Source organism: Phoxinus phoxinus (genome assembly GCF_949152265.1).
Source record: "Phoxinus phoxinus genome assembly, chromosome: 11".
NCBI lineage: Eukaryota > Metazoa > Chordata > Actinopteri > Cypriniformes > Leuciscidae > Phoxinus > Phoxinus phoxinus.
Window position 1 is genome coordinate 22,405,897 of NC_136886.1, and position 27,325 is coordinate 22,433,221.

Genomic DNA, 27,325 nt, shown 5'->3' on the forward strand with positions numbered 1-27,325 from the left:
CATTTTATTTATGGCGCCTTTCTAGACACTCAAGGTCACCTCACAACACATACTAGTACAACACATTTATAAATCCAAGAAATTGTAATAATTAAAATAATTCGAGAACATAAAACATTTTAGGTACATAACTAAAAACAAAGTTAAGAACGGATTGATCATGTGTGATATGCCATCTTAAAGAGATGAGTTTTCAGGCAGGATTTAAAAATAGAGAGTGAGTCAATATTACGGATATCTGGTGGGAGAGAGTTCCAGAGACGAGGGGCTGAGCGACTGAAGGCTCTAAACCCCATGGTGGTCAAACGGGCAGAAGGTACAGTAAGATATATAGAAGAAGAGGACCTAAGAGTCTGGGTCCGTGCGGTAATATGAAGTAGGTCGGTGAGGTACAAAGGTGCAAGATTATGCCTTAAAGGTCAGAAGTAAAATCTTAAAATCAATACGGTATTTAACCGGGAGCCAGTGCAGCTGCTGAAGCACAGGAGTAATGTGGTTAATGAAAGGAGTTCGGGTGATAATTCGGGCAGCAGAGTTCTGAACCATTTAAAGTTTATGTAAAGTTTTGAAAGGAAGACCAACAAGAAGTGAATTGCAATAATCAATACGGGATGTGACCAGTGTATGAACGAGAAAAGTAGCTAGTAAATGCTCATCGTAGCGTCATTGGCCATAGACGGAGGAACTAGGGGTGCGCATTTTTCGGAATGCTGTATGATATTGCCTAGTGCTTGATTTATTAATTTATTTCGTTTCATTTTCTTAACAATTAAGATGCTGCATGTGTTTATCCAGTCTAATCGAAGTGTGCGTCTCTCCCCCGACTTTCCCAACAAAAACACCGCCCCCTCTCAGCAAATACATAAAACTGACATTACTGAGCTATATGCGTTTAAAAGTAGCCTATTAAAATGGCACAATGGCATTGCTCAGTTCAACGTGTTGGGAAATCGGGCATTTTGTCCCGCGTCAGCTTTTATTCAAAAGTTAATAACGCGCTCAACATTTAAAAGGTAAATAAGGATTTCCCACGTTCATCTCTGCAGACTGAGCTCGTGCGTCATCCTCGCGCAGTTATTCAGCCAATAAAGTGTAGACCTGTGTATTTCATAGAACATTGTGTCTAGTACTATATAAATTACAAAGGTTTAATTGGCATCTTTATTTCAAACGACCCGACCGACCGCGACCCGAATATCATTACAAATATTTTTTGGATGACTCGTAACCGCTCATTTTGGATCAACCCGCGCATCACTGGTAGGTATGCAGCTGACTCCAAATGTGGATGCGCGTTCATGTTTGTGGGGGGGCGTAGCTTTGGACGGAGCACAGGATTTAGAAGAGGTGCCACTTTCAAATCTGGCTAGCTCTCCAACATTACCTACCCTAGCTTTAAAGGTATCGACTAATTTTTTCATTACATAAATCCTGACACAAATTAAGACATAACTGTCACTATAAGTTTCTCAGAATACAATAGTGGTCAAATACTGAAACATGAGACCTTATATATTTTTAATGATGTATAGTTTGTCAAGGTAATAACATTAAATCTGATAGTAACTTTGAACTATTAAAAAAAAAAACGGTTCAGTGTGTCCTCGCTCTGGCGAAGGCTAACAGGTTTTAACAAATAACTCTTTCTGGAATTCTGTGAAGGTTCAAAACACAATCCATTTTTGGTCCCACCAACTTACCACTTTTGGGCTCCATGGATCGGTCCATGCACAAGGTCAGATATTGTACTCAATACAGAGTTTGCTAAAGTACATGCTCCGAAATCTGTAGCTGAAGTGCAAGAGATCACAGTCACTGAGGACCGCCTGACAGATGAGCTTTATAAACAAAAGGTATGTCTGTATTTAATCAACAAAGCATACTTAAAACATACTTACAGTTTGGTGCATTATGGACTAAATTTAAATCAATCTTACCTAATTTAATCTTTTTCTAACAAGCCTATTTTATATTGACATGCTGTTCTTTGTCTTACTTTGTTGACTAGGTGGGAGTTATACGAAAGCTATGTAGAGAGTGTGGCTTAGATGCCACAGGATCTCGTAATGATCTTCTCCTCAGAATTTCCCGTGAGATGAAATCAAGACACGCTTACGATAAGGTGTTTCAGAAAATTTGGGCCGCTTCAGGTAATCACATTTTCATTGAAACATGAAGTGTTGGTGAATGGTGCATACTTTATTATGCTATTTGAAAATTGTACAAACGCCTAACTTTACATATCGGAGTTCTAACCTGGTAGAAATGGAAGGTATTTTCAATGTAAAACCTTTTTACAAACATATTGTCTTAAATGTGATGGGTTATGGCCTTTTTTTTTTCTAACCCTTACATTCTTTTTGTGGCATTAACACATATTTTCTCAGGAGGATGGGCAGTCGTCCTGTGCCCCTGTGGGATAGTGTACATCATAAAGCACAACATTCGTTCTGAGAGTCCACATGACTTTGCCGATATCCTTCTGTCATGGAGGCACATGCCAAATGTGGCTATATATGACTTTGCGCGTGGACTGGCCACCCACACTAACTTGAGGGAACCTGAAAAAGTCCCCTTTAGCCCCTTTGAAGGTCGCTTACTGGCACCTTCTGAAGAAACAATAGCCCTGGCAAAACAAGGAAAGGTGAAGGTATCATTACATTGGCTGGAAAGCTCAAAAATAGTCCCAGACAGGGGAGGTCATCCAGTGACTGGCTCAGCAGAGCATTATTGCTTGTATGACAAGTTCCATGAGGCGAATACAAAAGATGACAGGGTCCTTCTGGGGAAAATTTCCCTGGTCCCACAGCTGGCTGGGAAAGTTAATAGTCAAGTGGCCGAGCAGCTATTTGCCAAACTAAAAAAAAAAAACTACTTCTTGAACATGAGCCAACCATCTACCCATGTATTCTTGATGAGGAACATTGTTCACCACATGAATGCACAGAAAAACAACACAAGGTTGGAGAGAATCCAGAAGGCCTTTGGAGTTGAGGTGTCAATGAACATCCACGGCCAAGCTGTGATGGGTGAGCAAACTATTCCATGTTTACCAGTGAAATGTCAGGCTGTTATTGCAATATCTTCCAGAAATGTATGTCTTTGCAGCAGATAATTGTTTTAGTTAAGATTAATTATATTGGGTAGAATTTAATTAAATAATATAGTGGTGTTCTGTCTCATCCAACTTTGTAAATTAATTTGCTGTAATTGTTTTTTCAGGAACTGCAGTTTCCACTGAGATCCCTACTGAAAACCCCCCCACACAGATCTCACAAACATCCACACAGATGTCGATTTCAATTGGTGAGTGTGGCATTAGATGGATGTTTGCCTGAAATGTCCTGGATTGGTGCTTAATCTTGTTTTCTGGATAGCCGAAACATTTCAGGTATGTGGTGATGAATGTAAATATCTGACAGCACTGGACAACATCTGTACTACAAAAGTACCATGGAACTTCACTTTACATGCTGGTCAGAAGGCACTGGTATGAATGTTTAAAAAATATACAACAAAAATAAATTATTGTAATTTTATTCATTGATAAATTATATTTGAGAAAATATGAATATTGTTTCAAGCTTGATTATGTCCTGGACACAATGAGGACTCCAGATGAGCCAATAGTAGATGTTGGCACAACCACGCTAAAACGCTCTGACTTCATATCATTGGGTCTACATCAACATGAAGTTGAGGCAACAGTAAGTTGTATTGTAAAACAGTACGTTTACTGCCACATAAGAAATGCTTCACATACATTTTCAAAAACCTTATTTGCCTCTAACACAATTATACAGATTGCCAATTGCTGTTTCCAAATGATGAGCGATATTGGAATGCATCAGGTATATTGATATGAATGATTACTCTCTCTCAAGGCATTTTTGCATGTTAACTACAGTGTCAGTTCTAACCATTATTGAATTGATTCACTGTCAGGGAAAGGATGTACAGTACATGCCATTGATGCATATGTAATAGCAAGCTGGATGCCCCCTTTAAAATCAGATCCTAATCTGTCTCTTCCAGTAAGTGAGCACTTTCTTACTGTTCATTTTATGCCCATTAATATGAAAACTGTTATCTATTTCCTGTATGCATTTTCTCTTCAATATTATCTCAATAGGTGGATGTAGCATCGAAGGACATGATTCTCCTTCCCATGTGGAAAACAGGACACTGGGTGTTGTGTGTAGGTTTATTTTGATTTGTAATATTACATGAATATTTCAATACTATGTGGACTGCACTGTACAACTAACTTACTGTGGAATTATTAAACTAATTATCAGGGAAACATTTTATTTTTGAGGCTAAGGAAATGTCATGAGAAGGAATACACATCTGTAGACTATGTATTTCTCAGGCCTTGAAGCCAAAAGGGAGAGTGATGCACTTTCTTTGCTCCAAAAACCTCCATGGCTATGGCGATGGCTCATATGTGGCGTTGTTCAGGTTTTACATACCCATTATAAATTTGGCTCGAGTTCAGCCGTTCAACATTCCCCGTTCCACTGTTCAAAAGTTCTTGTTTTGCTTGTTTGGCTTATTGGTTGGTGTTCTCTACAGTATGGTAAGTACACAAACGTTTTAGGCACTTGTTAAAAAATATATTAAACTGTCTAAAACAAATGTTTGTGGAACAACTAAAGTGCCCAAAACTTGCACAGTACTGCACACTTTTCGCTTGTTGTTCAGTGTTCGTTGCATGTGTTCAGTTGGTCTCAAGAATAAGTTACTAAATTGTCTTCACTGCAATCAGTTCAGCAGTGCTGTAGGACTAATTCTTTTTTTAAAACATATATTCATGTTGCAGCAAACTTGCTATGACAATAGCACCAGTTCGTTAGATCGTAATGAAAAACAAGGTAAGGGTATTTTGTAGTCGTATTTTCGTAACACTTTAACGTCCTGTTTGATTTCTTTGCTTTTCAAAATGCAATTTGCCATTTTAGCATATCCCCCATCAACTCGATATGACATCCTGTGGGGTCTTCATGATTATGGTAAGTTACCAGACTTTTATCAGTCTGTATCCAGTCTGTTATATCAAAAATAGCATATTGCAAAATGAATATGTTTCAGTATGCCCTACAAATAAATAAGACTTACAGCAGTGAAATCAACGGGTTCATTCAAGACGATGGTTGGGTCAGTTGGGTTCTAAAAACACACACCAAGTAAGTCCCATTGCTCCAGGGTTGATCATTGAAAGACCCTAAAAGACCCCTGTGAACACACATGTGCCTCAAGCCAAATGGTCTAGAGCTAGTCTGATCATTACAGGCATGTACTACGGTACTTTAAATGTATGTTTTTGCTAAATGTAATGTAGTTTTATGATGCGTTATTAAAAAGGGCTTAAAAGTCTTACATTTAACTGGTGGACACCCTGTATTAGGGTAGGGACATTGACCTTTTGTTTTTTTTTTGTTTGTTTCTGTGAAGTGGATTGATACAAATACCTGAATTCTCTCATGTGTAAATTAGAAGTATATCAACTCTTAGTTTGGTTCTGCATGGCATACGCATAAAATTATACATTTTATTAAATTATACATTTTGTTAACATGAATGTAGTCTTGTGGACAATTGAAATGCATTACATCACATTGTGCTCTTCAACAGCCAATGAATGGACAAGGAGAAATTGAGCATGACGTAGGAGCACTGGAGGGGGTCATGCCACCACAGAATCTTGAGGTATGCTGTAGAGTTCTGCATACTGGCTAAACCGATCTGCTAGCGGCCTTGCGTCACCAAGGTCAGATAAATCCCACTCCCAATTACCTAGATATCATCACATAGAGACTGTGTCTGTTCCCCGAATTTGGAAATCCAAAAAACGTCTTTTAAATAGACTCGAACATTATGTTGGCATTAGTGGAATTGCACTAGCATGGTTTTAATCATACTTATCTGACCGTTATCAGTTTGTAGCAGTAAATGAAGAGATGTCATATCAATCACAAGTTTAGCATGGCGTACCACAAGGCTCAGTACTAGGACCGCTGCTGTTCACTCTGTACATGCTATTAGGAGATATCATTAGGAAATATGGAATTAGCTTTCATTGTTATGCCGACGATACTCAGCTGTATATTTCTTCAAAACCTAACGAAACCTACCAATTAAAAAAATTAACGGAATGCATAGCTGATATAAAAAATTGGATGACTAGTAATTTCCTACTACTAAATTCAGAAAAAACAGAGATTCTAATTATTGGACAAAAAACTTCCACACGTAATAACCTAGAGTACTGTCTAACACTTGATGGCTGCTCTGTTAAGTCTTTGTCGTCGGTTAGGAACCTGGGTGTGCTCTTTGATACCAATCTTTAATTTGAAAGTCACGTGTCTAGTATCTGTAAAACCGCATTTTTCCATTTTAAAAAATATATCTAAATTACGCCATATGCTCTCATTAACAAATGCAGAACAATTAGTTCATGCGTTCATGACCTGAAGGCTAGATTATTGTAATGCTCTACTGGGTGGTTGCCCTGCACGCTTACCAAACAAACTACAGCTAGTTCAAAACGCAACAGCTCGAGTTCTTACCAAAACCAGGAAGTATGACCATATTAGCCCCGTTCTGTCAACACTGCATTGGCTGCCTATTAAACATCGTATACATTTTAAAAATATTGCTGATTACTTACAAAGCACTAAATGGTCTAGCTCCGCAGTACTTGAGCGAGCTCTTAACGCATTATAGTCCTTCACGTCTATTGCGATCTCAAAATTTCGGCCAGTTAGATCCTTTTCCTATTTAGCACCAAAACTTAGGAACAGTCTTCCTACCATTGTCCGGGAAGCAGACACACTCTGTCAGTTCAAAGCTAGATTAAAGACACATCTCTTTGACCTAGCATTCACATAATGCATTATAGACTTCTATAACTCAATGTTATGCTGCATAGATTAGGTCAGCCGGAACTGGGAACACTTATCTTAAATCCTGATGTACTCGTTACATCATAAGAAGAATGGCATCTACGCTAATTTTAGTGTCTTTGTTTATCCCGAGGTTTTCCCGCAGCCTGCCGTATCCAGATCTGCCGAAAGACCTTCGCCTGGACCCGATGACAACGCAGTGCTGAAGTGCCAACTAGCCTCTCCCTATGGAGGAACCCTTTACCACTCTACAGATAAAGCATTGTGGAAAATTTGCGTATCTCCCCCGTAGTGATACAATAAAATAAAATTCTGTATCAAATTTATAGGCAGGACAAGTAGTTTAAGACTTGGTTTGCAGAGAATTACAAACATGCGCACATATATTCAAACACACATAACTATAGAATTAATTCTTGATGCACAAGTGAGCGCCATCAGTGTTTATCACAGGTTCGTGTTTAAAGTCTGCGTAGAGAGAACGGTGTCGTCTTAGCGGCCTCTAATTTAATAACAAATTATCCTTGCGACGGAAGTGAATCAATCAAAACTAACTTTAGCTGGAAAATAACATTAATCAAGAACCGCTATGAAACCAAAACAATCTCTGTTACCTTAAATTAAACGTTTATCTCTGTAAAGCTGATTTGAAACAATCTACATTGTTAAAAACTTTATATAAATGAAGGTGACTTGCAGTGTATATATTTACACTTTTTACAACTGTAAAATTGTAGCTTGCTGTTAATTTTCAAATATTTTTCATAAAGAATGCCAATATGATGAGCAGCATCAGGAAAGGTGTTGAATGGTTGAAGGAAAATCACCAGCTGATGAAGAGCAAGTACTTGCCACCACGTACTGTCTGCATGGAGGAGGAAGATGCACTGAATGCCCTTGCTCGGCTGCGTACACATCGTGACACAATTTTGGATGAGGATGATGAAATAAGGGCCCCATTCTAATTCACATTTAAAAACAGAGAGGACATGATCTTTTTCATGTCAGAGGTTAGGGACAACAAAAATGTTAGAGTGTCATCATTTTACAACCCTGACATTTATTTTTTTCCCTCCTATTGGTGACAGACTTGGTGTCTGTCTGTCTGTCTGTCTGGTAATTGAATTGAATTATTATATATATATATATTTTTTTTTTTTACTTTGTGTCTGTCTGTATCTGTATGTCTGTCTATCTGGTAATTGAATTGAATTATTAAATTGTATTTTTTTTCCCACTTGGTTGGTGTCTGTCTGTCTGTCTGTCTGGTAATTGAATTTCATTAATAAATTGTATTTTTTTTTCACTTTGTGTCTGTCTGTCTGTATCTGTATGTCTGTCTGTCTGTCTGGTAATTTAATTGAATTATTAAATTGTATTTTTTTTTCCCCACTTGGTTGGTGTATGTCTGTCTGTATCTATATGTCTGTCTGTCTGTATGTCTGGTAATTTAATTCAATTAATAAATTGTATTCTTGGTAATGTCTCCCAAATTAATAAAATATTTGAAATTATTGTAACTAGTTTGTTTCATCTGTGTTCAAGTTTACACATTAACCCCAGGCATATTTAATTAACTTTTAAGAATTATTAGACTTGTATTGACTTAAGACTAATAGTTTGCCTTTGAATGTCTATTCGGAAGTTTGTATGTTATACCAGGCATTGAACAATTAAGTGTGTAGTACAACCAGGCTGTTCGTTTTTGGAGGAAAAAACGTAAAAGATTAAAGTGTTCATGACACAAGCATTGTTTTATTTCGGTAAAGGATCCTGAAGGCCTGCGAGCAACAGTAGGAGCAAAACATAACTAATAAACAAAAATAATTGGTAACAATAACCATTAGATTGTTTTAGGACAGAACAATGTGGCAGCGCATGCGCGGGTATAAGTTTAATTTATATAGCGCCTTTCCCAAGCTCAAGGACGCTTCACAATAACAGTAAATGGCAAGCAGTTTACACATAAACGGACAATGGACATTTGCCCAGTCCAAGTAATGAGCGATTGCAGTTGCAAATCGCATTACATTTGCAATACAAACATACAATTTGTTGTATTGAAATGCGCATGCGCGGGTAAAACGGTTGTGGTGACACTGCGCATGCGCTGTTAAAACCGTTGTTGTGACACTGCGCATGCGCTGTTAAAACTGCTGTAGTGAAACTGCGCATGCGCGGGGTAAAACTGCTGGGGTGAAACTGCGGCTCTGTGTAACAGTGTTGTATTTGCGTTGTGTTGAAATCAGATGGACACCAAATCGCACTCCAAGATGTTTATTCTGTTGACAATATAGAACAGCGGTGATCAGATTCAGCAATCACCCTCGTGCATATTCGCGGCCATTCTCACTCTTGACTGGCGCGAGACTAAATGAGTCTTGTACATAAACTACATAATAAACAGTAATTAATAACATATTTGAAAATGGTCTGTACCTGTTGACAATATAGAACAGCGGTGATCAGATTCAGCAATCACCCTCGTGCATATTCTATTGGAAGTGAACATTAAACTTGATATTACAATACATATAACAGTGACACAAACCCAAATCATACAACATACTTCTAAACACACGTATAACTCAGTATTAGCCCATAAAATGGTTATATAATTACTAAAATATATTTAACACATGGAGCACTCACTCACCGCGGCCATTCTCACTCTTGACTGGCGCGAGACTAAATGAGTCTACCGGAACCAGTTCGTCATTCTACCAGATCTGGGCGGAGAGTGCAATTAAAGGGGCCATACATGAAAATAAATGTAGCAAGTGGAAGCACATATTTGACCCGTTACACTCCCCCCTGCTGAATTCCACTTGCTTCTGCACCAAAATAGCACCAAAATAAAGACCAAATTTTCATCAGGTACATAACCTCAAGAACCATATACATTAACAAGAGAAAGAAAAGAAAAAAACGTAGAAAGTGTTCAAAATTTCATGACATTGTCAGTTCAATTCAGTGTAGACACTATTCCCCACAGGAATTAAAGTGAAAAGAGGGGTGGCCAATCCCCTAGACACTCTTAGACAAACATGCCCGTCACATGTTAGCTAAACAATGACAATTCATACATTTGGACACACAAGTTGCTCAGCAGCGAGACTTCACTCCAGTCTCAAATTAATATAGCACAATCTCTTTAAACATCAATATAAACATTACAGTAACATTTGCATTAACCAATAAAGCAAAATGTATACCAGAAAGGAGAAAAGAAAAAGATGAGTTAGCATATAAAACTCAAACAACATGTTTACCCCAGAACTTTTTGCTGGTTCATTATCTCAATGAATCTTGTCACTGGTTTAAACAATCTACCAGCTCTGGATCTCACACGACTTAGGGAACTTCCAGCAGGAAAGATACGAATACTGATATTCGACACTGAATTGTTTTCCTCAAAATGACCATCAATAGGCGTTGAGACACTCAAAGAAACAGGAGCAGATTTATCAACTTGCTCTGCAGCGGATTCAGGTACACTTCTGTCCATACTCTCAACATCCTCATAACCCTCTGGTCCCAGCTGGGTAGTGTTAGAGCTGTCAATCACATTATGGTCTAATTCATTAGCCTGCGTCGCTTCCACAGCCTGTTTTGGTTCAAGAACATCTGTAGTTTCCTCCATATCATTGGAGTCTGCATCATCAGAAGGTAGCTGTAATACCCACGCTCGTGTCCTGTAATCGGTAGCATCTACAGACACATCAGCAACCACAGAATCAACACTCTCTGAGATACTCAGGTGGTTTTCGGACGGCTCATCTTCCAAGTCATCATCAGGAAGTGGAAGAAAGTTAACTGGCATTATAAGGTTACGATGTACAGTCTTTACAACACCAGTACCACTGTGCTGAATTCTGTAGGTATGACTGTCTGCGTTAAGTCCAACAACAGTGTACAAAGTATCCTCCCAAAGGTCAGCAAGCTTCCGTTTTCCACGTGCTCCCTTGTTGGCAAGCAAAACTCTATCACCAACATCAATTGGTCCTCCCTTGACTCTCTTATTGTACAAGTCAGCATGTCTCTTAAGCTGTTTCTTGGCAGATGCCTGTGCGATGCACATAGCCTCCTTCATATCTCTCCGAAGAGCCTGGACGTAATTGTCATAGTTTACAACATCAGGATCGTCCAGAACAGTTCCAAACACCAGGTCAATGGGCAGCCGTGGAATCCTCCCAAACATCGACAGGAAAGGAGCATACCCCGTGGTTTGTGGATGGTGCAATTATACGCAAAAGTCAGAGACTTGAGTACTTGCGGCCATTTGTGCTTGGTCTTTGCCGGCAGAGCACATATCATATTGCCCAGCGTCCTATTCATCCTCTCAAAAGCTCCATTCCCCATTGGATGATATGGAGTTGTCCTCGATTTTTGGACTCCAGCGATATTCAACAGCTCAGCGATCAGGGCACTCTCAAAGTTGGCTCCGAGTGAATTCGGCCTGGAAAGCCATAAACACAGAAGAAGTTATGCCACAGTTGATGTGCCACTGCTTTGGCAGACTGATTTGGACACAAGAAGGCATTGGCCATTTTTGTGAAGTGATCGGTTACAACAAGAACATCCAGGGACCGGTTGCCAGAGTCCTCCGCTGACCAAAAGTCTATGCAGACGAGTTCAAGGGGCTCTGTCGTAATGATGTTCTCCAACGGTGCACGACCTTCCGGTTCAGGTGTCTTGCTGATCACACATCGACGACAGCACTTTACATACCCCCTCATATCCTTCTCCAGGCCAAGCCAAAATAATCTTTGCCGAGCAAGATACAGAGTCCGCTGCTGACCTTGATGTCCTGCTTGATCGTGAATGCCTTTCAACACCATGGTTTTCACTGCGTCAGGCACAACATACAGGTAGGTTTTCCTCTTGGTGACACCATTCTTTGAAACCCTGTACAACACACCATTTTTCATCAGCATTTTTCCCCAGTGTTTCATAAGTTTCAAGACAGCTGTCGGCTCATTAGTTCGTTCCCTCCTATTTGGTCTCCGTCCTCTCTCGACAAAACAAATCATCCTGCTCAAAACATTATCTTCCTGTTGTCTCTTCATTAGATATTCATGGGACAGCACATCCACGTCTGGTGATTCTGATGGCATTATTGTTTGTGGGAGGTGAGGCAGCAATAAGGCATGAGACTTGGAGTTAGTACTATGCCTACATGATTGCAGAACAGCTTCCACTTCTTGCATTGACATTATACCAGGTAAGGAAACTTTAGCTGTATAACAGGCAACGGCCACTCCTCCAGTATCGGAAGAACTGTCAAGGGGGTGAGTAGACCAACGAAAGACATCCTGGATACAGCCTGTCCGCACAGCCGCAGCTTCTGCCAGCAATTTATCATAGGGAACTCTCGTCAGACGATGGGGTACACTAGGGTGCACAAAGGGCTCTCGGCTCAGGGCGTCAGCAACTACATTTTTTGGACCAGGAATGTACTTAATATCAAACATGTATGGTGCTAGTTTAGCAACCCATCTGTGTTCACAAGCATCCAATTTTGCTTTGGACAGAATATACGTTAATGGGTTGTTGTCGGTCCAAACAGTAAATTTCTGACCCCTGAGCCAGTGATGGAATTTGTCACAAATTGCCCATTTCATGGCATAAAATTCTAACCTATGTGCAGGATATCTCGACTGAGCATAGGTGAGCGACTTGCTCGCAAAAGCAATTGGCCTGGCCATCGTCCCATTGCTAGGAGCCTGTGACAATACTGCTCCAAGCCCATTACTAGAAGCATCCACTGAGAGTAGGAAGGGCTCATTGAAATTTGGATGAGCCAACAAAACTTGATCAAGCAAAGCCTGCCTTAATTTCTGAAACGCTCGACTGCATTCCTCAGTCCAATCTGAAGCGGACAACTCTCTCTGACACATTCGACGCTTCCATTTTCCACGAGGAGCCTTTCTTCCAGCTGTGATACTGAACAATGGTTTGGCAATGGCTGAACAGTCTTCAATAAACTGCTGGTAAAACACCACCATACCCAGAAAAGACCTTATTTTCTGCTGGCAGGGGACATTGGTACCCTAAACCATGAGATCATCCTCAGTGACAGAAGCAATGGCTGTGACTTTTTCTGGATCGGTAGCAATACCATCCGCACTGATAATGTGACCCAAAAATTTTACTGAACTCCGCAAGAGGTGACATTTCTTCGGAGCAAGCTTGCGATTGTGAGTCTTGAGACGCTTAAACACCACTTCCAAGCGCTCCAGCGCCAGCTCTTCGGTGGGTGCAAACAAGGATGTCATCCAGATAACATAATAGACTGTTGAAATTCTGATCCCCGAATATAGTCAACATCATCCGCATGAAAGTGGCCGGACTGTTACACAGGCCCTGCGGTAAACGATTATATTCGTATAACCCAAAAGGTGATGTAAATGCTGTGTATTTTCGGTCATCTTCATGAACTTCTACATTATAGTAGCCAGATGTGAGGTCCATGGTTGAAAAATAGGCATTTCCTCCCAAAGCGGCAAGAGCATCTGCTTTATGGGGAAGGGGATGCGCGTCTTTTATTGTGCGAGCATTAATCCAACGAAAGTCTGTGCATATTCTCAAATCTCCTGACTTTTTCCAGACTAGAACAAGAGGAGATGCAAATTCGCTACTAGATTTTCGTATGATCTTACGTTCTTCCATCTCATTCAAAGCCTGCCTAAGTTTGTCATATTGATTCGGCGCAAGGCGTCGATACGGCAACCGAAATGGCTTGTCGTCACTCAGGCGGATACGATGAACAAAGCCTGTTGCTTTTCCACAGTCCAACTTGTGTCTGGAAAAGATAGAGTGAAAATGAGAGACAAGCTGCACCAGTTTTGCTTTGCAGTCTGCAGACACTTCACACGACTCCACATCCAAGTCAGCTAAGCCTAAGTCGTGTAAGTCTGCCGTGTCATCAGCAGAACAGGAGTCGTTAGGTCCCACTTTGACTGGTAAACTCAGAGCATCTGTTACACTCATCTCATTCTGTCTGTCAGTTAAAACATCAGCTGTTCTCTGAACTTTGTGCTCTAAATCAAATGAGGAACCATCAGAAAACTCAGAGCAGTCAAAATCCTGCAAAGCCATGCAAGGAAAAGCATCAGCAAGTGTAGAATTCCTTTTCAGAGTCACTACTTTCTCTGAAGGGTTTATCACTTTAAGCGGAACCCATCCATCTTCACGCATCAACACTACGGTTTTCCCGACCAGCACTGTCCTTGGCCTTGATTTAACTCTACTGGGCTCCAAAATGACAGTGCTGCCAGCTGAGATGTCATGAGTGCTTTGCAGTTTGGCCCAAACTAAGTTTTCAGTCATGGGTTCGAGTGACACTGCCTTTTTGATCTTCACTGTTCCCACTAGGTCAGGGACAGAACCATTTTTCCACTTCTCCACATTGGCTAGTAGATCAAGTAACTTGCTTTGCTCATTGATATCACACTCACGTTCAGATGCACTTATTAATAACTCTGAAGAACCTCTCAGCTGAAGAATCAAATGTTTCAAGAGGTTACTGCCAAGAATAAGATCATCACCCTGGCCTTCGACTACCAAAGTTGGAACAGTGACATGACAGCCGTACACATTCATATCCAGCTCGCACACTCCTAATGGGTTCGTTCTGGTGCCTCCACATCCAACCAAAACAACATCTGTCGGGGCAAGTGAAAGGTTTGATAACACACCAGTACTCAGCAATTGAGGTAAGATCTTGGAGCTCATGGTGCAAGCCATTGATTCAGAGTCAAGCATTGCTTTTGCCTCTACTTTTCCACCAATAATCACTGAAGTGTAGAAGAGATCATGGTAACACTTTACAATAAGGGTGCACTAATCAGCATTAATTCATGCTTAACTAATGCACAGATAATACTGAATTTATGTATTACTAATGATTATCTAAGCTATTCATTAATGATTGCCTCATTAGCAACTAATGAAGAGTCTGTCTGGTTAATATATTAGTTCATATATTAATTGTTATTAATTAAATATGTAAGTGTGTATTAATTCAATACTACCTTATTTTATTAACTAATAGTGTTAATTAATTTGTTAATTACCACAATGAGCCAAAGCCTTATATTTCAACTTCCAGATAATACAGGTAAACTAATATGCATTAATACATTATTAATTACAGCATTAGTAGTGTGTCAATAACTACAATGTTTTTGGAAACCAGTGTTTAATAAACAGCTTTTATAAACTCTAGTGATGGTCATTAATGATTAATTAATCATTAGCTAACAATCATTATGTTGTGACTTTACTTATTGAGGCACATCATTATTAACTAGTAAGTAAGTAAGTAAGTAATTTTAATTTATAAAGCACATTTACACACAGCGCAAAACTGACCAAAGTGCTGTACAATGAATAACTATAAATAAAATTAAAAACACATATAATCAATAATCATAATAATCTAAAACATGAATAAAAAGAAAACCGTCAATATCAGGGCATACGCCACAAAAAATACAGAAAACAAAGAGGAGTGCCAGGTTAGGTAAGGAAGGCCATAGAATATAAATGAGTTTTTAACCTGGATTTAAATACAGCAATGGAGGGGGCAGATCTAATATCCTGGGGGAGCTGGTTCCACAGACGTGGGGCAGCAACTGCAAAAGCCCTATCACCCCTCTGCTTGAGCCGTGAGCGCGGCACAAGCAGGAGCCCTTTGTTTGAGGATCTCAGTGACCTTTGAACTGAGTGTAACTGCACAAGGTCTGTGATATAGGTTGGGGCGAGCCCATTAAGTGCCTTAAAAACAAACAATAAAACTTTAAACTGAATCCTAAAAGGAACTGGGAGCCAATGCAAGGAGGCCAGAATGGGGGTGATGTGCTCGCGCCTCCTGGTGCCAGTTAAAAGACGCGCTGCTGCGTTTTGTACCAACTGCAGACGTCTAAGTGATGATTGTGGGAGGCCAAAGTAGAGGGAATTACAATAATCCAGCCGTGATGTAATAAAGGCATGGATAAATTTCTCAAGATCGTTAAGAGATAGAAATGACTTCAGCCGGGAAATCATTCTGAGCTGGTAGAAACTATTTTTGACAACAGAACTAATCTGTTTGTCAAGACAGAGTTCTGAGTCAAGAATGAAACCCAAATTTCTTGAATGAGGTTTGATAAATGGGGTGAAATGACCTAAATTGTGCACCACAGTGGATCTTGCCTTGGGTGAACCAAAAATAATGACTTCTGTCTTGTCACTATTTAGCTGGAGAAAGTTGTTAACCATCCAAGTTTTGATGTCTTCGAGACAGACCAGAAGAGATTGTATGGAATCCCTAGATTTTAGAGGCAAGTACAACTGTGAGTCATCCGCATAGAGATGAAAAGAAATGTTATGCTTTCTTATGATGTCACCCAGTGGGAGCATATACAGGCTAAAAAGCATAGGACCCAAAATGGACCCCTGAGGGACCCCATATGAAACGGAGGCAGAAGATGAGGATGACTTGCCAACAGATACTGAGAAAGTCCTATCGTTGAGATAGGAACGGAACCAAAGTAATGCGGTCTCCCTGATGCCCACCTGCTGATCAAGACGAGAAAGGAGGATGTTATGATCAACGGTGTCGAAGGCGGCACTAAGATCCAGTAATATCAGGATGGCATTATCACCTGAATCTAGTGTAAGAAGAATATCATTGGTTACTTTGAGCAGAGCTGTTCCAGTACTATGAAGTGATCTAAAACCTGACTGAAAAGGTTCTAGAATATTGTGGGTGGTCAAAAAGGGGTTCAGCTGTGACAGAACAGCTTTTTCCAGAACTTTAGAAATAAAAGGAAGCTTAGAAATGGGACGGTAGTTATTTAGGCATTTAACATCGAGATTATGTTTTTTGAGCAGGGGTTGGACAACCGCATAACTCATCATCTAGTAATTGTAGTAATTGACACACTACTAATGCTGTAATTAATAATGTATTAATGCATATTAGGCTCATTGTGGTAATTAACAAATTAATGAACACTATTAGTTAATAAAATAAGTGATTATGGAATTAATCCACAATTACATATTTAATTAATAACAATTAATATATGAACTAATATATTAACCAGACCGACTCTTCATTAGTTGCTAATGAGGCAATCATTAATGAATAGCTTAGATAATCATTAGTAATACATTAATTCAGTATTATCTGTGCATTAGTTAAGCATGAATTAATGCTTATTAGTGCACCCTTATTGTAAAGTGTTACCGAGATCATCATATGGCTGAAGTTTCTGAGTATTTTGAAAGACAACTGTACATTGAGAACTATACTCTTCGCATACACTTTTATATACAGATTCCATATCGTAATCCAACAATGATCGGGGGTCATCATTAGGCCTTGCACTCACCCCCTCCACATCATGCAGGCCTAGTCGTTTCCCGTACGTGGAACAGCATCTGTCTCAGGCATCACATTAGCAGTGAAGGCTTTAGGACACTCTGCACGTGCATGACCTGATTTGTAACAAAGAAAACACAGATATTCAGTCTCATCCAATAGTCAAAGGGATCTTCACCAGCGTGTGGAAGTGTGCCATAAAAATCTGCTAATGGCATGCTAGAAAAAGCTGTCACTGAAATGTTGTTTTAACAAATCAAAAATAGGGGTTGGGCCTTTGCACAAATCAATGGAAGGGTTACTTCGCAAGCCCACCCTCACAACTTCTCGAGCCCGCCCCAAAAGCCTGCTTATGACTTCATCAGCTTGTTCTTCGATTGGCGTCCCTATTTTGCGCAGATATGACAGCACTATGGCTTCCCACTCATGTATAGTGTACGGCTCAGCCTGATCACCCCTGAAACAAACAGGTTCCTTGATTTCAGATTTTAGAACCCTACTCAAAACGGATGATTCTGCACTACTGGAACTGCACACTTTAGACTCTAAACAGGAAGCAATGCTCTCCCCAATAGAGCGTCCCATTCGTTCTACCATCCCCACTATTAATTCCATCGACTCATCCCCTCTCAAACTGGGTTGTTTCAGTCCACTTTCACCAAACTGGGGTGGTGGAGGACTGGAATTATCATTTATCTCTTGTACAACCTCTAAGACAGACATTGGAGTAGAAGTGACAGGAGTATAGTCACAGCTGCCTCTACCAACTGATGGCATAGGAGAAAACATGAATAGACCTCTACCTCTTCCAAAGCTATTGTCTGGATCCATGTCCTATATTGACAGCAGAAATGATAAACAACAAAAATAATAATAATAAACCTTGAAATAAAAAAATGTAATTGTTGATTCAAAACTTCAGAAAAGCACTTTCAGAAAAGAAGAAAAAAATAATAATTAATCAATTCTCAAAATGTATACTCATTTCAGTGTTCAAAGTCCAGTAAAAAAATAAAATTGCTTATTTTCAGTCTCTCCAATAATTATTTTCAATAAACACAATGTTTATTGTTAACTCAAATAAACACTTTTTTTTTCTAGTTCAGTTCACAAAAAATTTAATAAAAAAAATCCTTCAAAGTTCAATCTTCAACAGCTATTATTGTAAAATAAGCCAATGTTGCTTTCAAATGGATACCACAATACCAGAACTTTGTTCCTCTCCGCAGTGAAACGTGTTCCTTTACTCCTCCTTGTGGACAAAAATGGTATTGCAGCAAACAGCTCCGGCGCAAAAATTCTCGTCACCCACGGCACGAACTCCTCCGGAAATCTCCGATCAGTCGATTCACCACGCTGCTTCCAGAGTCACGGTCACGGCACCATTAACAGTGTTGTATCTGCATTGTGTTGAAATCAGATGGACACCAAATCGCACTAAGATGTTTATTCTGTTGACAATGTAGAACAGCAGTGATCAGATTCAGCAATCACCCTCGTGCATATTCTATTGGAAGTGAACATTAAACTTGATATTACAATACATATAACAGTGACACAAACCCAAATCATACAACATACTTCTAAACACACGTATAACTCAGTATTAAAATATATTTAACACATGGAGCACTCACTCACCGCGGCCATTCTCACTCTTGACTAACGCCCGTTTCACACATACTCCGTATGCAGTGCGTTTGCGGTGCGTGTTGCAGTGCGTGTGCGGTACTGGAGCAGCACACGCTATAGTGCTTTCACATATGCTGCGTTTGCAGAGCGCTACTGATACGTAGTTTCTGTGTCACAAAAATAAAAAAATGGGTAGGCTAAGTAATTTTGATTTTAAAACCAAACTTTAACTTTGACATTGTTACAGACATTACAACAGTATGAAATTAATTTTAATCATTGTGATTCTTTGTTTTAGTTCGAGTTGTTGACAGAAGAAAAGCTATCACGCTATATCTGTTGCTAAGATATAATACACAAATATTTTAAATTAGAATACAAATGTATAAATACTGATTATAAATGCATATTTTAAGACTGAAAAAAAAAAAAGAACCGGGAGAGGGCTAGCCCCCAGAAGACAAAGGACCTTTTAGGAAATTAACATTTGATATAATAATTATTGTTAGCACATGCCACTACATTAAAACGAGTATCCTCTGCTATAAATAAGGCTGGCTGTAGCACCAAAAAGTTAAACATTTTGATTTACATAGTCAAAATTAATTATAACTAGCCTACATAACTATAACAAACTTATAATTACACCCCGTTTAACTTCTTTATATTCAAAAATAAAACTATATAATATGATTTACTTATGAACTCATAGGCTACAACTACATATTCAGATGTTCATTTACATTTAATAAATTCGCATGACATGAAGGTTGAATGTGACGATAAACAAAATAAATAAAAAGGGCAACACAGTAGGCCTACATATTCATGTTTAAATAGAACAACATGCAGCAATAATATATATTTATATTCTTGTTTAAAACTTTTTTAATTTCTTGATCCTGTAATTTAGTAAATGTAGAACACATTAACTGTAATTATGAGTAGCTATGATCAAATTATTACAGTTTCTTGTCATATTTATAGATAAAATTTGTCCTTTTGCGTTGCATGAAATATCTAACTTGTTCTTTTGTGCAATGAATAGAAAAAACAATGTGATTTCGCATTGCATTAAATACTAAACCTTAACTATTAATTTTGAATGTAAGGGAAATCATTGCATTAGCAGTTCCATTGAAATGCATTCAATAAATAACTTGTTCTGTTCTTTTGTTGCATTGCAATGCATTGCAGAACTAACTCATTTCGATGTGCATTGGAGAAATAACATTTGTGCTTTTGCATTGCATAAAATATCTAACTGGTTCCTCTGTGCAATGAATAGAAAAAACAATGTGCTTTCGCATTGCATTAAATACTAACAACAATTCATTTTGAATGTAAGGGAAATCATTGCATTAGCAGTTCCATTAAAATTCATACAATAACTAACTCATTCTGTTGTTGCATTGCAATGCATTGCAAAACTAACTCATTTAGATGTGCATTGGAGAGATAACATTTGTGCTTTTGCATTGCATTGCATAAAATATCTAACTTGTTCTTCTTTGCAATGAATAGAAAAAACAATGTGCTTTCGAATTGCATTAAATACTACACTTAACTATTCATTTTGAATGTAAGGGAAATCATTGCAATAGCAGCTCCCTTGAAATGCATACAATAACTAACTCGTTCTGTTGTTGCATTGCAATGCATTGCAGAACTAACTCATTTCGATGTGCATTGGAGAGATAACATTTGTGCTTTTGCATTGCATTGCATAAAATATCTAACATGTTCTTCTGTACAATGAATAGATAAAACAATGTGCTGTCGCATTGCATTAAATACTACACTTAACTATTCATTTTGAATGTAAGGGAAATCATTGCATTAGCAGTTCCATTGAAATGCATTCAATAACTAACTCGTTCTGTTGTTGCATTGCAATGCATTGCAGAACTAACTCATTTCGATGTGCATTGGAGAGATAATATTTGTGCTTTTGCATTGCATTGCATAAAATATCTAACTTGTTCTTTTGTGCAATGAATAGAAAAAACAATGTGCTTTCGCATTGCATTAAATACTACACTTAACTATTCATTTTGAATGTAAGGGAAATCATTGCATTAGCAGTTCCATTGAAATGCATTCAATAACTAACTCGTTCTGTTGTTGCATTGCATTGCATTGCAGAACTAACTCATTTCGATCAGCATTGGAGAAATAACATTTGTGCTTTTGCATTGCATAAAATATCTAACTGGTTCCTCTGTGCAATGAAAAGAAAAAACAATGTGCTTTCGCATTGCATTAAATACTACACTTAAAAATTCATTTTGAATGTAAGGTAAATCATTGCATTAGCAGTTCTATTGAAATGCATACAATAACTAACTCGTTCTGTTGTTGCATTGCAATGCATTGCAGAACTAACTCATTTCGATGTGCATTGGAGAGATAACATTTGTGCTTTTGCATTGCATTTCATAAAATATCTAACTTGTTCTTTGGTGCAATGAATAGAAAAAACAATGTACTTTCGCATTGCATTAAATACTACACTTAACTATTCATTTTGAATGTAAGGGAAATTATTGCATTAGCAGTTCCATTGAAATGCATTCAATAACTAACTAGTTCTGTTGTTGCATTGCAATGCATTGCAGAACTAACTCATTTCGATGTGCATTGGAGAAATAACATTGAAATGCATTCAATAACTAACTCGTTCTGTTGTTGCATTTGCAGAACTAACTCATTTCGATGTGCATTGGAGAAATAACATTTGTGCTTTTGCATTGCATTGCATGAAATATCTAACTTGTTCTTTTGTGCAATGAATACAAAAAACAATGTGCTTTCGCATTGTATTAAATTCTACACTTAACTATTCATTTTGAATGTAAGGGAAATCATTGCATTAGCAGTTCCATTGAAATGCATTCAATAACTAACTCGTTCTGTTGTTGCATTGCAATTTATTGCAGAACTAACTCATTTCGATGTGTATTGGAGATATAACATTTGTGCTTTTTTTTGCATTGCATAAATATCTAACTTGTTCCTCTGTGCAATGAATAGAAAAAAACAATGTGCTTTCGCATTGCATTAAATACTAACAACAATTCATTTTGAATGTAAGGGAAATCATTGCATTAGCAGTTCCAATGAAATGCATACAATAACTAACTCATTCTGTTGTTGCATTGCAATGCATTGATGTGCATTGGAGAGATAACATTTGTGCTTTTGCATTGCATTGCATAAAATATCTAACTTGTTCTTCTGTGCAATGAATAGAAAAAACAATGTGCTCTCGCATTGCATTAAATACTACACTTAACTATTCATTTTGAATGTAAGGGAAAGCATTGCATTAGCAGTTCCATTGAAATGCATTCAATAACTAACTCGTTCTGTTGTTGCATTGCAATGGATTGCAGAACTAACTCATTTCGATGTGCATTGGAGAAATAACATTTGTGCTTTTGCAATGCATAAAATATCTTACTTTGTCCTCTGTACAATTAATAGAAAAAAACAATGTGCTTTCGTATTGCATCAAATACTACACTTAACTATTAATTTTGAATGTAAGGGAAATCATTGCATTAGCAGTTCCCTTGAAATGCATTCAATAACTAACTCGTTCTGTTGTTGCATTGCAATATATTGCAGAACTAACTCATTTCGATGTGCATTGGAGAAATAACATTTGTGCTTTTGCATGGCATTGCATAAAATATCTAACTTGTTCTTCTTTGCAATGAATAGAAAAAACAATGTGCTTTCGAATTGCATTAAATACTACACTTAACTATTCATTTTGAATGTAAGGGAAATCATTGCATTAGCAGTTCCCTTGAAATGCATTCAATAACTAACTTGTTCTGCTGTTGCATTGCAATATATTGCAGAACAAACTCATTTCGATGTGCATTGGAGAAATAACATTTGTGCTTTTGCTTGGCATTGCATAAAATATCTAACTTGTTCCTCTGTGCAATGAATAGTAAAAACAATGTGCTTTCGCATTGCATTAAATACTACACCTAACTATTCATTTTGAATGTAAGGGAATAAATTGCATTAGCAGTTCCATTGAAATGCATAAAATAACTAACTCGTTCGGTTGTTGCGTTGCAATGCATTGCAGAACTGACTCATTTCGATGTGCATTGGAGAGATAACATTTGTGCTTTTGCAATGCATAAAATATCGAACTTGTTCCTCTGTGCAATGAATAGAAAAAAACAATGTGCTTTCGCATTGCATTAAATACTACACAACAATTAAATTTGAATGTAAGGAAAATCATTGCATTAGCAGTTCCCTTGAACCGCATTCAATAACTAACTCGTTCTGTTGTTGCATTTGCAATGCATTGCAGAACTAACTCATTTCGATGTGCATTGGAGAAATAACATTTGTGCTTTTGCATTGCATTGCATAAAATATCTAACTTGTTCCTCTGTGCAATGAATAGAAAAAACAATGTGCTTTCGCATTGCATTAAATACTACACCTAACTATTATGTATGGAAGGGAAATCATTGCATTAGCAGTTCCATTGAAATGCATACAATAACTAACTCGTTCTGTTGTTGCAATGCAATGCATTGCAGACCTGACTCATTTCGATGTGCATTGGAGAAATAACATTTGTGCTTTTGCATTGCATTAAATATCTAACTTGTTCCTCTGTGCAATGAATACAAAAAACAATGTGCTTTCGCATTGCATTAAATACTAACAACAATTCATTTTGAATGTAAGGGAAATCATTGCATTAGCAGTTCCATTTTAATGCATACAATAACTAACTCGTACTGTTGTTGCATTGCAATGCATTGCAGAACTAACTCATTTCGATGTGCATTGGAGAGATAACATTTGTGCTTTTGCATTGCATAAAATATCTAACTTGTTCTTTTGTGCAATGAATAGAAAAAACAATGTGCTTTCGCATTGCATTAAATACTAACAACAATTCATTTTGAATGTAAGGGAAATCATTGCATTAGCAGTTCCATTGAAATGCATACAATAACTAACTCATTCTGTTGTTGCATTGCAATGCATTGCAGAACTAACTCATTTCGATGTGCATTGGAGAAATAGCATTTGTGCTTTTGCATTGCATTAAATATCTAACTTGTTCCTCTGTGCAATGAATACAAAAAACAATGTGCTTTCGCATTGCATTAAATACTAACAACAATTCATTTTGAATGTAAGGGAAATCATTGCATTAGCAGTTCCATTTTAATGCATACAATAACTAACTCATTCTGTTGTTGCATTGCAATGCATTGCAAAACTAACTCATTTTGATGTGCTTTGGAGAGATAACATTTGTGCTTTTGCATTGCATTGCATAAAATATCTAACTTGTTCTTTTGTGCAATGAATAGAAAAAACAATGTGCTTTCGCATTGCATTAAATACTACACTTAACTATTCATTTTGAATGTAAGGGAAATCATTGCATTAGCAGTTCCATTGAAATGCATTCAATAACTAACTCGTTCTGTTGTTGCATTGCAATGCATTGCAGAACTAACTCATTTCGATGTGCATTGGAGAAATAACATTTGTGCTTTTGCATTGCATTAAATATCTAACTTGTTCCTCTGTGCAATGAATACAAAAAACAATGTGCTTTCGCATTGCATTAAATACTAACAACAATTCATTTTGAATGTAAGGGAAATCATTGCATTAGCAGTTCCATTGAAATGCATACAATAACTAACTCATTCTGTTGTTGCATTGCAATGCATTGCAGAACTAACTCATTTAGATGTGTATTGGAGAAATAACATTTGTGCTTTTGCATTGCATTGCATAAAATATATAACTTGTTCTTTTGTGCAATGAATAGAAAAAACAATGTGCTTTCGCATTGCATTAAATACTACACTTAACTATTCATTTTGAATGTAAGGGAAATCATTGCATTAGCAGTTCCATTGAAATGCATTCAATAACTAACTCGTTCTGTTGTTGCATTGCAAACTAACTCATTTCGATGTGCATTGGAGAAATAACATTTTTGCTTTTGCATTGCAGAAAATATCTAACTGGTTCCTCTGTGCAATGAATAGAAAAAACAATGTGCTTTCGCATTGCATTAAATACTACACTTAAAAATTCATTTTGAATGTAAGGTAAATCATTGCATTAGCAGTTCCATTTTAATGCATACAATAACTAACTCGTTCTGTTGTTGCATTGCAATGCATTGCAGAACTAACTCATTTCAATGTGCATTGGAGAGATAACATTTGTGCTTTTGCATTGCATAAAATATCTAACTTGTTCTTTTGTGCAATGAATAGAAAAAACAATGTGCTTTCGCATTGCATTAAATACTAACAACAATTCATTTTGAATGTAAGGGAAATCATTGCATTAGCAGTTCCATTGAAATGCATACAATAACTAACTCATTCTGTTGTTGCATTGCAATGCATTGCAGAACTAACTCATTTCGATGTGCATTGGAGAGATAACGTGTGCTTTTGCATTGCAAAAATATCTAACTTGTAGAAACTTGTAGCTTCCTCTGTGCAATGAAAAGAAAAAAACAACATATGTGCTTTCGCATTGCATTAATACTACAACTAACTATTCATTTTGTATGGAAGGGCATTACAAAGCATTATAAAGCATACAATAACTAACTCATTCTGTTTTGTATCGAAAAGATAACATGTGTTGTTACATTGCATTGCACACACGATCTAACGTAAAATTGAAGAATAACACACGTTTTATTGAAATGCATTCAAGGTCTAACTTATCCCTTTGTGTATTTGCATTTGCATTTCATAAAGGATGTAACTTTCCTTTTTTTGCATTGAAAAGATAACGTGTGCTTTCGCATTGCATTGAAAATACTACAACTAACATTCATTTCTGTATTGAAGGGAGAAATCATTGCATGAGCTTTTGCATTACAATTGTACAACGATAATATGTCTGCTGTTTTTAAAGCGTTGTGCATTAAAGAATAATATATAATGCCATGCGTTTGTTGAATTTAAAAAACAATACCAAAACTAACTCATTCCGTCATGCATTGGAAGAGGTAACAACTTTTGCATTGAGTATACAATGAGTACATCAGCCACACAATCTTACGTTGTGTCATTGCATCTGCATACAACAATATGTATACAACAACTCATTCCTATGTGCAATAAAGAGATAATATGTGCTGTTCCACTGTTTTGCAGATATAAATATTTTTCTGTTCTAGAACAATGCATAAAAGATCTAACATTCCGATTTGCATTGCATTGCATAAAAGACCTAACTTTTTCCTCTGTGCATTGAAGACAAAATGTTCTGTTGCATTACACACAAATTCTTACGTGGTGCATTGAGAAACGACATACTGTATAAGTCGTTCTTGGATAACAACATATAAGAAACCTTCTGAGGATAATGACACTTGTTGAATTGCAAAGCATACCAGAACTAACTCGAAATGAGTTGCATTGCATTGAAGAGATAACAGGAGTGCTTTCGCGTTGCATTGCATACAACAACTAACTTGATTTAGTGTGCTGAAGAGCAAAAAAACATTACATTGGTTGCTTTACAATGTATTGTGCTGATATGCAAGAAAGAACAATTTCCTTCTGGTGTGGAATGAAAGATTGAAAGATATTTGACCTGTTTAACATAAAAGGGCAAAAGGGTCCAAAGGTTTTCTCAAAGAGTCCTTTGTCCTTAATAAGTCAGGCTTCCTGTTCGCGAGCTATTAGGAAGTTGCAGGAAGAAAGTAAAACAAAGAGATTCACCATTAACAAACAAATCATTATTTGTATAATTTACATTCACCTTTTCTGGTGTATATTTTGTATATATTTACAGGCGCAAAAGGCTAAGCCGACAAACATGAGTCACAATGGAATGTGCACCTTCCATTTGACACATGTGTGAGACAAAACAGAGAATAAAATTATCTTGAAACAACACCCATTGTTTGGTTCTTTGAATGGAAAGTTATATACCTCACTTTATCACATACTGATTATTGCATTTACTCCTTTTAATGTTACATCAGGCATACATAATTCACATGTGACCTAATGAAATCTTTTTGAGACAAAGAGTTGTTCTTGAACTTTCTATATATACTTTTTCTAATTTTAAAAGTACTATTTGGCCGGAAATATGCTCAATAGGCGTGCTCAATATGGAATACTGCTTGAGTGATCTAATATCAGAAGGAGTCTATGAGAATGTTCAAGAACAAGTACTATTTGGCCAGAAATTCAGAAATTTGTTTCAGTAGGTCAAATTTGGACTTCTGTATGGCTCATATATCATCAGAAGAATTAAATCAGAATGTGTAGAAAGTTTTCGATCGAGAACTCTTTGACCCAAAAAAAACCCTGTTGGCCAGAAATATGATCAATAGGACAAAAATGGACTACTGCATGGCTAATTC

At 37.5% G+C, this 27,325-nt stretch overlaps 1 protein-coding gene across 1 annotated transcript; it reads left to right on the forward strand.

Moving 5' to 3' along the window:
• The first annotated feature begins 2,900 nt into the window (after positions 1 to 2,900).
• On the forward strand, positions 2,901 to 4,023 carry LOC307007110 (uncharacterized protein). The gene is made up of 6 exons (XM_079628793.1): positions 2,901 to 3,029; positions 3,223 to 3,306; positions 3,378 to 3,490; positions 3,585 to 3,707; positions 3,804 to 3,851; positions 3,946 to 4,023. The coding sequence occupies exons 1-6, from the start codon at positions 2,915 to 2,917 to the stop codon at positions 3,982 to 3,984; spliced, it is 522 nt and encodes a 173-aa protein (XP_079484919.1). The 5' UTR covers positions 2,901 to 2,914; the 3' UTR covers positions 3,985 to 4,023.
• Positions 4,024 to 27,325: the final 23,302 nt, after the last annotated feature.